This window comes from Python bivittatus, unplaced genomic scaffold (genome assembly GCF_059951505.1).
Source record: "Python bivittatus isolate LINGU-HERP-01145 unplaced genomic scaffold, Pbiv_v1 ctg000210_np1212, whole genome shotgun sequence".
Lineage (NCBI taxonomy): Eukaryota > Metazoa > Chordata > Lepidosauria > Squamata > Pythonidae > Python > Python bivittatus.
In genome coordinates, this window is record NW_028277053.1 from 89,621 (window position 1) to 103,696 (window position 14,076).

Genomic DNA, 14,076 nt, shown 5'->3' on the forward strand with positions numbered 1-14,076 from the left:
CAAAGCAGCCAAAATCTAACCCTGATTATTGGGGGGGGAGGGGGGGAAGGGGGAGGCAGGGAGTAAAAGTTATTCTCAAGTCAAGCTCAGCTCTTAGTGATGGTGACACATCTGTAAGTCTTCTTGGTCACAAAATAGAAGTTGTTTGTCACTGCTTGCTTTTTTGGGGGGGGGGATACCCCCTAACTTCCTACTGTAGCCTGGAGGCTAGGATGTTGTGGTAATCCCCAACTCTGATTAACTTTGGGGGGATCAGCCAGAGTCAACTAGGTGCTACCCTCTGCTGTAATACTGTACTGAATGCTTTTCATCTAAACATCTCTGTATGGATCAGCCCCACCAGGTAGACCAGACCATGGAATCAACTCCACAGAAAGTCTAAAACTAGTTTTATTGAGATTGGTTATAACAATAGTATCTTCCAAGTCTGATTATGCTGGAGTTCCCTTCCTTCTTACCCTCCAGGAAATATGGGAGGTGTCTGTCTGAACCTCTTCTGAATATTATCTATCTGTTGTGGACATGAGGGATGGGTTTCCCCTCATCACTTTGATAACAGATCTCCCTTATCTCCATCAAGATCATCTTCCTTACTCTTTACATTATGCAAGTACTCATAGTATACAAAGTACAGAAGCCGCTTGAGTTCCTCTCCTGCCCCATCACAGCCCCATTCAGTGAGCTTTCCAAAGATTCAGAAGATACCAAACAAACAGGCTCACCAATATTCATTTTTGCCATCCACTGCAATTCTGTTACCATTAAAAAGGAGATCACTCTACGGGCATCCATGGGCTGGGGGGTAAAAATGTCAAGATGGCAGCTACAACCACGCACTCAAAGCCAATCCCTTTTACAGCCATGGGGAAAAGGAGCAGAGCTCCAATTGTAGGCTTATGGCCCCCGACTTGACTTTTTTTTACCCCCACAATGGCAAATCACTTCTGAAAATCTTGCCAGGAAAACTGCAGGGACTTGTGCAAGCAGTCACCAGGCGTCAGTACTGACTCAAGGGGAAGAAAGAAAGAAAGAAAGAAAGAAAGAAAGAAAGAAAGAAAGAAAGAAAGAAAGAAAGAAAGAAAGAAAGAAAGGGAGGGAGGGAGGGAGGGAGGGAGGGAGGGAGGGAGGAAGGAAGGAAGGAAGGAAGGAAGGAAGGAAGGAAGGAAGGAAGGAAGGAAGGAAGGAAGGAAGGAAAGAAGAGGAGGGAGGGAGGGAGGGAGGGAGGGAGGGAGGGAGGGAGGGAGGGAGGGAAGGAGGAAGGAAGGTTATCCATTACAGGCTTGGGTGCAAATATAAGTGACCAGGCTTTCACATGTTCTATTAGGCCTTGATTTGCCTAACTATGGTTTGTTAATTAAGTGACAACTGACTAGGACCATACAACATTGTGGAAATAACCCCATGAAACTAAATAGCAGTTTAAGATGATGTGTAAGCCCAGCCTGTGCATGTATGCGTGTAGGGTGTGTGTGTGTGCATGTTCATAATAGTATATGGGAAATGTAACAAATCACACACAGGCAATTATGGTCTATTTCCAAGTCCCACTGCCAAACTTTTTGCTCATCGGTGGTCCTTTTTCATTGTTTTTGGCTTAATAGCTGGGAGCAGGAAGCAACGATATGCTGTAGTCCTTTGCTCTGGCCCCCATCTCAGTTCTCATAGAAAGCAAAATATTCACAAATTGGCCAAGACAAAATGTCCTGACAGAGCAAATGTTCCGAATGAACATCCCCAAAGCAAAACAAAATAACTGCTGCAATGAGGTGCCTGGACTGTTGCAGACGAATTACTTGAAAGTCACAATTCATTGTTGACTCCTTTATTTCACCAAAGGAAAGTGGGGAGTTGATTAATTCCCTCCCACTATGCTCCAAAGGGCCTTGTTAATTTAAAAGGCATGGCGGCATTAACGACAACAACGGCAACACGCTTTATATCTATGGTAATCAGGCATTGGAGGAGTCTATAAATACTGTTATTTCTCCTAATCAGAACAAAAGCAAACCATATGCAGTGAACAACACAGCATTTAGATGCATCGGGTTTGTGGCTGCAAGCCAGCTGTGATTCCATCTCATGCACTCATTGTTCTTTCTTTAGCTTGGTTTTGTTTTCCTCTTCTGGAGGAGATTCTTTTTCTTTTTTCTTTTCATTCTTTTTCCAACCAACCCTGTGCAAACACACACACAAATGACTGGACAAAACTATCAACTCTTAAAATGTACAGGCTGTTTATAGAATAGATCTCCCTTCTTGATGACTGTATGGATTACAGGACTCCAGGGAGTGACTGTAGGGAGTCCTCAAGCTGTATTTAGCCCCTGAAGCATTGCCATCTGCCCTAGCTTGTGCTCCTCTCATGCCCTCTCCAGAGCTTTCAACATTCACAGCTCTTGGCTACTTCCAGAGAGCACTGGGCTGAAATGTATTCTCCATTTTCCTACCAGTTCTTATTCAACAGGGTGAAAGAGAATTTGCTTTAGAAATTTCTTCCAAAGAAGTGAATTTGGGGGAATTCTCCTGGGTGGAATGCAATGTTCTTCCACTTATTTAAGGACAAGACATCCAAAAAGTGATGTATAAATGCCATCTTATCCATTATACCACCATCCCTCCAGGCATCTGCCTCTTCTCTGTTCCAATGTTTCCATTCCATGCCAAGAGAAGCTATCAAGCAGGACCTTCCACCAGGAGGCTTATGCAGTAGCAGCACTTATCTCTAAGGAGGTACCTTGCCCTTGAGAAATGGTTGAAGAAGTTCTCCTGCTCCTGGAGCAGTTTGGAGAAATTGTTCCACCAGTTTGCCTGCCTGTGGATTTCAGGAGAATTTCAAAAAAGAATGTGGGGCCTGGCTTGGTCTTTGATGGACTTCAAGCCACTGGAGTTATGAAGAAGGAAAGCCAACACCAAGCAACAGAATTTGGCAGAGGGGGAACTTCCCCTAAGGACCAAGGAGGAAGGATTGGATCCTTCCATGGTCTATAATGAAGGTGGTTCACCTGCAACTGCCTTCTATAAGCCTATGGAAGGGCACTTCGTTGCCCATTCATGCAAATGGGAAGACATTTCTAGTGCCTAACAAATGCAACTTATTGGCTCAATGACATCACTCTCTTGACCTCCTACAGTTTTGTTTTGTTTTCACTTCTGTAATAATTAATTTAAAAGAGACTCAGCTGCTTGGACATAAATAGAAGCAACCCAGATAGTAAGAATTAAGAGTAGGGGAAAGTCCAATTTAAATGTCACTTTTGCAGCAGACAACTCAGTAGGCTGTCTTAAATCTGGCATGAACAATCCACAGCCCTTTTTTCACAGTTCAAAAAGTCCTTCAGAATCACATGGCCAGGATTAGGAATCCAACTGCCCAGTTCTGCCAGTGCCAAGTCCTCTTGCTTGGTGCCCCAAAAGAAATCAAAGTTGACAGGTTAAACTTCAAGCAGATCTAACACACTAATAAAACATAAAAGAAAACACCTCCCCACCACTGCCTCAAAAAACATTCAGGGAATCTCATCCCAATATCATGGCTTGTTCTGTTGTGGCAGGAGGAGGAGGAGGAGGAGGAGGAGGAGGAGGAGGAGGAGGAGGAGGAGGAGGAGGAGGAGGAGGAGGAGGAGGAGGAGGAGGAGGGACAGTGAGGAACCTGTGAAGCTGCCCACCCCCATATGGAGCAGGCATGAAGGTCACAAATTCACTCTTCTCAGCTCTGGCAGGCATTACATGATTATATGCACATAGTTATACGGTATGTATTCAAGACTCTTGTCTGTATAGTTTGGTGACATTTAAGTGGCCACCATAACTACTGTACAACATATGTAAAATCTGCACTTAATGGGGTGCTTTCACATTATTGTCTCCATCAGCTATGGGGGGGGGGCGGCGGGGGAACAGATATCTCTGTCTCAGAGAAGAACTGAATTTTCAGATTCAGAGAACTGAAACTTGGAAAGAATATGCAGTGTTGGACTTCAGGGTTCAGACCACCTTTCCTCTGAAGATGCCAGCCATAGTTGCCAGTGAAACTTGAAGAAATCTGTTGTCTGGACCACGCTAAACCCTGAAGCCCAACACTGCCTACACCAGTATTTTGGAAAGGATGGTTCTAGCAATTCACGCAGATGAGGCAAAAGGTTTTGTTAGAGAAAAGAAAACTGATACATCGGGCCATGTGCCTAATAATTCACAACCAGCATGATCCATATAGATCAATGTATCAAGTTAGGTAAGATACTCTTGTAAGATCAATACAGTCACCAGGTCACAAACACTAATGATTAATGCTATCAGGAAAGTACACATGTCCTCCTTTGCCTCAGGCCCTTGCTCATAGATTAAAAGGGGAAGGAGGGGGTAAATAGCCTCTTCTGCAGAGAAAATCCTTCATGCCAGCTGTTCTCCAAAGCTCCTTAAAAGCAGAGGCCATTCTCCCTCTTCCTCCTGCACATATATAAATGCCTATGATCCAACCCTTCCACCCCACTTTGAACACCGACATCGTATTGCTCTCTGCAAACATGCTTGATTAGCAGTTGATGTGGGGCTCCCGCAACAATTCTGGGGGAGTTCTCTGGAGAGATGAAGAGGAAAGGCCAACAGGGAGCAACAGAATCTGGCAGAGGAGGAGAGGTACCCTTCTCCAGGGACCAAAGGGAAAATTGTGCACCCCCTGATTCCAAGTGGCTAAGAGAGGAAGCCCTCTGGCCATCACCCCAGATGTGACTCAAGAGTCAGCGTTGCAAATTCTCTTTGCAAAGAGCAAGAGAGAGAAAGCAAGAGAGAAGAGCACTATAAGCTCCTAATTTTAAAATAAAGATTGGCCAGCAAATTCCTGAGGCACCCTCAGTTTCCTCTTAGGGCCTTATCTGGCAGCCTTTTTTCTTGTATTTTCCAGAACAATGGGTGGTGAAACATGAATCAAAGGGGGGGGGGGACTGCTCTCACACTAGCATCCTCTCCTCCACCTCATTCTTCTCTCCTGCTCACTTTCATGTGCAAAAGCACATGGGCACATTTCTAAACTTGCTTGCCTATCTATCACCTCTCTCTCTCTCTCTCTCTCTCTCTCTCTCTCGATATCTATAACATGCCCTTTGTGTACAACATAATGTAACCAACAGGGGTGCCCTGTTTTTTTACGGGTGTCACAGAGCTTCAACTGCATTATGACCCAGTTTTTTTGTTTTTTGTTTTTTTGACCACACTCCTGGTAACAGATGAAGTAGGTCAGAGACTGTCCACGCTGACCAGCAGGAAAACTGTATAGTCCTTCTTAGTCCTCCATGGGGATGGTGGGAATGAGAGGTGGGGTATTTATCACATCGAGCAGTTTCTGTATCCTAAAACTTCCAGCGTGTGGGGCAATGCTCATGAGTAGCAGAAGCCTTCCCATTGCAGATGGTCATGAAATATTTGTGGCCAGACGTGGTCACAGAGGGAGTGGTTCCCCATGCGTTCTCTTTGGCATGCAAGTTTATGGTCTGAACAGAGCCATATCTTGGAAATGCAGATGACCATTATGCAGGTCTACCCATAATATTGGACCTGTAATCCTTAAACTGGAGGTGAGTAAGGTATACCCTGCAGGGGACATAAGGATCTTTTTATTTACATAAATTATTTCTAGCCCACCCACTATCCAGAGGTTGCCATCCATAAAAAAGCAAGGTAAAACTGAATAAATAAATAAATAAATAAATAAATAAATAAATAAATAAATAATAACATCTTAATTTGAAAGGCATCATAACAATCAATAATACATCAACAATAATAATAACAGAACACTGACTTGAGAGACAAAAGGCATAGTCAGGTTGTAGAAGCCAAAACCTGCGTGCAAGATTGAAAAGCTAGGCATAACCCTGGTCACCAAAGAAGGAATTTGAAAGCTGGGCACCACAAGGAAACACCCTTTCCCGTGTCTCATTTAAACATGAGTCACCTTGGTGTAGTGGTGAAGGCAGCAGGCTAGAAACCGGGAGACTGTGAGTTCTAGGTCTGTCAGGCTCATAGCCAGCTGGGCGACCTTGGGCCAGTCCCTCTCTCTCAGCCCTCCTAGGAAGGAGGCAATGGCAAACCACTTCTGAAATCCTGCCGAGAAAACTGCAGGGACTTTATTATAATTATTGAGGGCCAGTTTGGTGTAGAGGTTCAGGCATCAGGTTAGAAACTGGGAGATCTTGAGTTCTAGTCCTGCCTGAGGCACAAAGCCAACTGGGTGACCTTGGGCCAGTCCCTCTCTCTCAGCCCTAGGAAGGAAGCCACTTCTGAAATCCTGCCAAATATGTTCCCCAGTTGTGGGGCACAAATGAACCACCCACCCAAAAAATCTGTTCTTGAAAAAATGTTCTTGAAATGAAGTCCAGGTCCCTGGATCCAGCTGGGTTCCACACCCTCCAGTCCAAACAGTGGGCCCTGAGGATGCTGAAATCTTTGTTCTATGTCTTTCCCGACTGCTGTCTCGTAACTCGGGAATATGAGTCTAGCAGCCTAGTGATTGGTTTCTATATAAGCCAGAAATATGTCACCATAAGTTTTAATAAAGGAGGGTGTCTTAAATTTGTGCATAAAAGGAAAAACTCAAGGCAGGAAAATGTACAAAACACCTGAGCCTCTATCCTGATATTCAGGTCACTGGCTAAAGACCACAGTCAAGGGGCAAGTGGTAAGAGAGCTGCCTACAATTCCCTTGCAACCGGTTTCCTTACGTTTCTGCAATAGGTAAAATATGAAACTCTCAGTCTGCATGTTTCTGGTGTCAGAGATCTACTAATGTGTATCTACCAGGATATTAAGGGGGCGGGAATCTCTTCAATGCTAGATTATCACCAATTATCAAGCAAGGAGTGCTCTCCCTCTGTACGAAGCTGACCCCTTTGGAAAGGTTTCACCATTTTTTAAGGGGATTTTTTACTCTCTGAGTGAGCCACATCAGGGTAGTATTACTCACTCTCCTGCTAAAAAAACACTACCAATAATTAGTCTTCATTCTCCTTTGAAAATTAAGGGAGAGTTTGTTTGAATACTGTTCATTTAAACTGTTGGAGGAACTAGAAAAATTGCACCCAAAATATTCGATGAAGTTACTTCCTCTTAAAGTGGCCCTTTGTTACAAACATTCCTAGGAGCAATTCAGCAATTCATTCCTATGAATTCAGTCAATTCTCAGCTCTCTTAGCAAACGTTTCTGACCTCTTGGCGAAATGGGTCTCCATCCTTTTATTTTCCTTGGTCCAGCCTCCAGACTCAAAGCCAAAGACTAAATTCTTGCTGATGGGTATCTACAGGGTATGGTCAAAAAAGTCAAGATGGCAGGCACAAGAGTGCAACCGAAGCTCCACTCAATTGGGCAGCACTTTGATTGCACCATTGTGGGCAGTGTCCTGACATTTTTGACCATACCCCGAAGACCCTCCTGCTCACTGATGTCTCTTTTACATCAATGCTATACATGATTTACAGTTGAAATAGACACTGCGACATCTGGACGAGAGGAACAAAAATAATCCCAGCTGGGATACTTACACCGAGCTGAAATCACTTGCAGATCCTGCAATATTGGATGGATACTGATTTATGAGACAACAGAAAGACATAAAAAAGGGAAAGTAATACTTTTCCAGTATCTATCATCATGAATAAACCCAACTGGAGAAAAAAAATTAATGCAACTTCACTGAAATAACACAATGATATAAAGTCATTTGGGGGGAGAAAACTGAGTCAAATGGTTTTCTGCTTTTGACCCAGCAGAGTTTTACTAATGTGATTACTGTCTAGATTAGTTTGGCAAACTGCTTTCTTCAAAAAAGGAGGAGTCATTTGAACTCCATGCACCTGCCAAATTTGCTTTCAGATTGGCAGGGAGTGGGAACAATGGCAAATCTATTTTCACATATAGAAAAATATTTGGCATTTAGCCACCTGGGGTACAAGAAGAACAACAAATTTCTGCAATGATGTGTGCCATGGAAAATGAAAAAAAAAATTATTGTGAAATGTAAAAAAAAGAATATCTACATCGATCTGCTTCTAACATTAAGCTAGTGGCCTTACTATTTCTTTCAACTTCATAGTGTTTTTTTCTTTTTCTTTTTCTTTTCTTTTGTTTTTTGCTGATATAAAGGACAATCTGGTTTCCAGCTAAAGTCGCTCAACTAGGAAGCTATAGACGCTGCAGAGAGATTTGTGCCAGAAGATTTCATCACTCGGAATTTTGTCCAAATGCTCTTCTCCCTTTTAAGAACATTAAAAAGCAAATTCTCTTTCGTCCAACAAAATGAGAACAGATATAGTGGCTGCTGGTTTCCAATGATGCACTTTGCATTAAATTTCCCTAACTTGGAACTTGTCTATATTCATTCTATTGCATATGAATGAATTTGGTTCTGTGGTCCAGCCTGAACCCCCTAAAATATACAGTTCACACAAGACACTTAACCAGATCAGTTACATGTCATGCTAAATTTGGTTAGTTTTAACCTTGATTAGATTGCCCATGCCAGCATTGGTCTTAAGCCTGTGAGAAACCAGCCTGCTTGCTTATTTTATGATTCAGTATTGAGCAAACCCAGAAAAGAGATTAATCAATAATCAAATCAAACATATGGTGTGACCAAAATCTAGCTAATCTTTCCAAACAAATTTGTAAAATAGACCACAGATAATATTACACACGGAAACCATGCCTGGAAGCCTGTGGATCCGATGGCTTCCAATTTGTAAGATCTAATTCTTCTAGTTCATCTTCCCAAGTGATGCATCGTATTGATCCCAACCCCAGCCATTTGTCAAACTAAAGAAATCTTCCAAATTCTGGCACCCTTAGATCTGTGCAAGAGGAATTCTCTAGTCCCACCACATCTGAAACAGATTGGGGAAGACTTAAGTAAGGGTGATCTAGAATGAGGAATATGGAAAAGCAATTCATATAGCAGCCTTCTGCTCATTTAGCTTCACCTCTCCATATTCCCACCCCTGAACAAGAACAGGAAAAGAAATTAAGAACTAAATGTAAGCAGGAAATCTATGCCACCCCCTTCCCAGTTCCTCATCATCGTTTGCATTTCCGTGCTGTGCAAGAGACATAGGGCTCACCTAGCATTCCTTTGTTGGAGTTTGATAAGCACATATCCTTTTCCGCACTGGGCAAGACAAAACCAACCACAAATACCTCCACCCCATCTGCCATCAGGGCCAATCCCAGCACAATGAAAAGCATCCATTGGAAACGTCCATGGCTGCATTCCACAATGATGTTCTCATACTGGTGAGCCAGCTGCTCTTCATCTTCCATCTTTTCCGCCATAAGCTCATCATGATCTCTGAACTCATTGGAGAGACCTGCCGTCTTCTGCTTAGACTTGACATCTGGGTGAGGAATGCCCTGGTACTCTCCTTCATAGACTTCATCATCTTCATCATGGCCTTCAGTAGCATCACTCTGAGCATCTTCTTCCTGACTGGGTTCCTCTCCAGTCTGATAAGTTGGGTCGTTGGGAACATAACCTTTGTAGCCACCATCCTGATAGCGGTAGTCATCAAAACCATGGCTCACCTGGTTTCTACGGCCATCATCCATTTTGAGCAAATATATCTAGATGGACAGTTATATTTATCAATGTTTGTATTCTGTTTGTGTAGGTAGAAATATTTTAATCTGTTCAGTTAACTATATGGGCATCCTTCCTTTGGAGATGCACTTTATATATGATCAAAAGACCACAATTTAGAGGAAACTTTGCAGGTTGTGGCTTTTAATTAAGGAATTGTATCCTTCCTGAAGCGTGCCATGATACTTTCATCTCTAGCACGGCCTTTACATGCTTTCTGAATCCTTCAGCTGGCAAAGGATGCTGGGGGAGGAAATCCAAGGGGCCAGCAGCTTTTCTCACCAGGACCTAGTGAGTCTTGGCAGATTGATAGCTTTTGTGATCCATCTTCCTGCTGAAGGTCACGTCCTAGAGAAGAAAAGGGAAAAGTGGAAAAATACGCAATGAAATGCTTTGGAAGACAGAGAAAGGTCATGCCATGGAGTATTTTCTGGCATATTTCTTTCACAACAGAGAAAAAAACCCTTGGCAGAAACATCAAAGGAATTTAAAGAAAAGACTTTCAACTGGGCTGGGAAAAAGAAAATGAGGACAGCTAAAACATGTTTAAAGCCATCTCTACAATGTATTTATTAATGTTACATCCCATCTTTTGTTCAGGAGCTCAGTGTGGCTTACCTAGCCCTCCATCCTCTTCCTCAGGGAGCTTCTATGATTAAGGATGGGCTAGAATCTGAGTCTCTTTGCTCCTAGTCCAGCACCTTCACAACTACATCACACTCATGTTCAAGAAAACAAAAAGAAATGATCAAGGCCAGCCCACAGATTTCTTACAGGTTTCTCCCACAAGTGGAATTGTTTCAGTTTAGTACATAACAGCTGTGCTCCGAACACTGGGAAGAAGTCCAAGTTTTACCACAAACTCGCATTTCTTAAAGTAGGCTTTTAAAAGGCTGTGATCAGAATGAGCAACCTGCACCCATCAAATTCCCCCTTTGTAGATGTGTGAGGCCCTCTCCAAAATTCCTTAGTACAATCCCAAAACACAAGAATTGCATCTCACTATTTTGAGATGGTATAACTCCTAAAACAGAGTCTACTCATTTCAAAAATTAACCTTGAAATTCTGTCTACTTACTCCCAAGATGGGGAAAGAAATAAAAATCCAAGCTCCATCCATGTGCCCCTCCCACACTAATTCCCAGCTCCACCCACACTCATTTTGATGCATGCACATTCATCCACATGTACACATTCATCCTCATGTACTCTAAAAATGGCATGCATGGCTCTTGGACTCCAAACAGTTGCTCTGCTATATATGAAAAATCTCATCCTCAAATTGTGAGCATAACGTAATTCTTGCTTCTTCCATGCCAGCACAACCAGATTATAATTGATGATCTTAGAATCTTACACATAAACTCTGATAAAATCCAGAAATCTGGTATGATTCTGGCTAATGAAAAGATCCGCCATCTACAGCACGGATTTAGAGGACAGTGACTTGGGTTTGACACTGAGTGCACATAGCACACTAAGCCAAAATGTAGTTGGTTGGCTATCAGTTCTGTGTGTTGGGTGAAGTGGGCAATTGAGTTAATTCAAGAGATCATGGGGAATTAACAATAGGTTAGCATAAAAGGCAAACACAGACATAGTGCTGGAGTTGACATTTCAGCTGTCACCCTCTATCACCCTGGGCTGATACATTCCAGGAGGTTCTTATACCATCTGAATATTACCTTGGGACCCTTGAAAGCATCTTGCGTGGGAGGGAAGAGATCCCAGAAAGCTAAAAAGTAGGACTGCTGGCTCCTGGCAGGTGAGAGGCACGCCCATTTTGCCCGTTTCAGTTATCTTTGGGGAGATGGCTGCCAACTCAGATCTTCAGGGTGGAGAAAAGGAAGAACTGAGTGGTATAGTATCTTCCCAGGAACTTGGCTTTCTGCTTCTGCCTTTCAATGGAGCAACATTTAAATTTGCATGCTATCCTGATTTTAAGGTCTATTGCAAGTCTCACAATGTAGGAAGCACCTCTGAAATATTAGACCCGCATAGGCTTTGCAAAGGGACAGAAAAGGGGGCAGCAGTTGGGGTTTTCCAGAAGTTGAGCTTTGCCAAGTATCCAGTGATGCCAATCTCTGGCACTGCCATGAGCAATCCATACAGTACGATAGAATCAGTTTTCTTAGAGGGCTTCGTTTTACTTGCTCTTTTTGCATTCTAGGCACCTTGCACACAATTACCATTCCTTCTTCATTCCCAGGATCCCAGAGGCCTGAAAATCATGAATTTCAATCAGGATGGTGAACAAAGCTTGGAAGTGAATTACACAGAAAACTGATGAACAGCTTGTGGCTCCTACAGAGCTTTGGAAAGGCAGAGGGCACAAAAAATTTATAGCTCTGACTTTTGAATTTTCATCTCGAGGAAAGGGAGCATTAGCTAATGAGCCGTGATTCTCTTTTTTGATTCTACTTGAAAGAATAGTCATCTTCTGGTTACTGTTACAGTGCTTAAGGCCATCCTTTCCATTTCAATGAAATGGAAAAAAAAAAAAAGACATAAATGGTATGTTTTGACTCAGCATTTACAATGTTTTCTGTTTTCCGCTCAAATCCGTTATGAGTCTTGCAGAAAACTGTGTGAGCTGCAGTTCTTCATTTATGCATCTGTGAAGGCAGCAATAGCCCATGAAAACTGGTGCCTTTTAATAAAATTTGTTAATCAGAAAAGTTGCTACCAGACTCCTCCTGATTTTTTTGCCTTTCCTGTCCTTAGCACTGACTCCTGTCCTGGACTTCTGCATAGTTCTGTGGGTGCATTTGATTGCTAAAAATCTAGCCATTCCAAGCACTATAATGCATTTAAAGAGATAAAGCTTTGTTGAAAGCAATCAGTTGCAAGTTGACATTTACTCTGGCCTTTAAGAAATCAAATGTGTACTTTAAACAGATGGTTTGGTGGTGGTACTGGTGATAGTGGTTTTGAAAGTGAGGCAATAAGATGTTTCAAAGCACATGTTGTTTCTTGGTAACAAAAACTACCAAAAAAGCAGATTGTGTAATCTGAAAGCTGGATCTGATTGTTTTTTCTCAGATTCACACCCCCATTGCAAAAGAGAGAAGGAGAGCAGTTTTTCTGCTAGCATTTCTGCTTCTCTCTCCAGAAAGATATTCCAGAGTAATAATCCTCAGAGCGAGGTACAATCCCTGCTCTAAGTAAAAATCTTTACTCAGAATCTCAACTATGTAGCACAAGAAATCTAATATTAATAGAATTATATTTTGGAAACAATGTATGGCAAAAACTCTGAAAGACACATCTGTGTTCATGATGCCCGAGTTGGCTGTGAAGGATCAAGAACAAGACTTCATGGACATCAATGAAAAAGATAATTCCAGGTTTCATGTCATTGCAATGGAGTTGAACATTTCATGTTAACTAGACTATGGCGCAATTATACATTGAACAGTTCCAGCCAGTGTAACTTTGAAAAGCATATGGGGAACAGGAAACTAGAACAATGACAGAACCAGAGCTGTAGATCTGCTATAGATGAAAGATGGCAGAGTTTGAGAATTTTCAGCTCAGAAAAAAGGGGAGGAAGAGAAGTCAGAACGAAGAGTTTCTCTGTGCATTAGGAGGCTAGGAGACGCCACTCCACCTTTTTCCAGCTTGTGAAACAGATGTTGTCAGGAGCAGGACTTTGGGCCAACGGATGGGGCTTCCCTTCCTTGAAGCCCTGCCTCTTGAGGCATCTGATCTGTCAGATGGCGAGCAGCCAAACCCAGCCCCCAGACGAGATGCAATCCCAGCTCCTGGTTTTGACTCCATCCTGTAATATTCCTCCATTCCACGTAAGGCTCCATCTCATTTGGATCAATATCCATTTCTCCTCAGTGTTGAAGTGACATTATTTATTTTCAGTATTGACATCCTGACCCAGTCCTAACAGATTCCAACATAAAACATTCTGTACCGAAGGAAAACATACATAGAATAAAAACACGTGGACAAGATGCCTAAAAAAACAACTAAGGGCTGAAATCACATTCCTACAGAATGGTGTTAACTTGTTTACAAAAATAAACAGGGCTGGGGCCATCCAGCCAACTCCAAGTGGAGGCCATTGCCTGGTCTAGACTCCACAAATCTCATAAAGGGGCTATGAATATCTTCCCTGCCTGTCTCTGCCCATAGCCTGAGTTTCTTCCTTTTCTGATTGGACACGAGGGCATATGCATGTGCGTGTATGCACATGCACACGCACACACACTGTAAAGGATTCTTTATGACTGAATTTTCCACTTTCCATTTTCTATTCCGGAACTTTTCTTTATTTGCAATGTGCCGATATATCATTTCTTCTTGGAAAGAATTCTCTTTCCATGGTATCAGCTTGACTGATAGGTTCTGGCAACAATGAGCTTGTAATCTTTCAACCAAATTATAAAGAGCCTCCTTGAATCCTCTGCAGATCAATTCACAATCAGGGTTAATATGGAGGGCA

At 42.6% G+C, this 14,076-nt stretch overlaps 1 protein-coding gene across 1 annotated transcript in view; it reads right to left on the reverse strand.

Annotated features, from left to right (window-relative positions):
- Window positions 1–9,592, reverse strand: part of SV2B (synaptic vesicle glycoprotein 2B) — a 33,318-nt gene extending 23,726 nt beyond the window's left edge. The window contains exon 1 of the mRNA XM_088139575.1: window positions 9,106–9,592. Within this exon, the coding sequence (XP_087995701.1) occupies window positions 9,106–9,589 (484 nt within the window). The 5' untranslated portion in view covers window positions 9,590–9,592. The remainder of the gene's footprint in view (window positions 1–9,105) is intronic.
- Window positions 9,593–14,076: the final 4,484 nt, after the last annotated feature.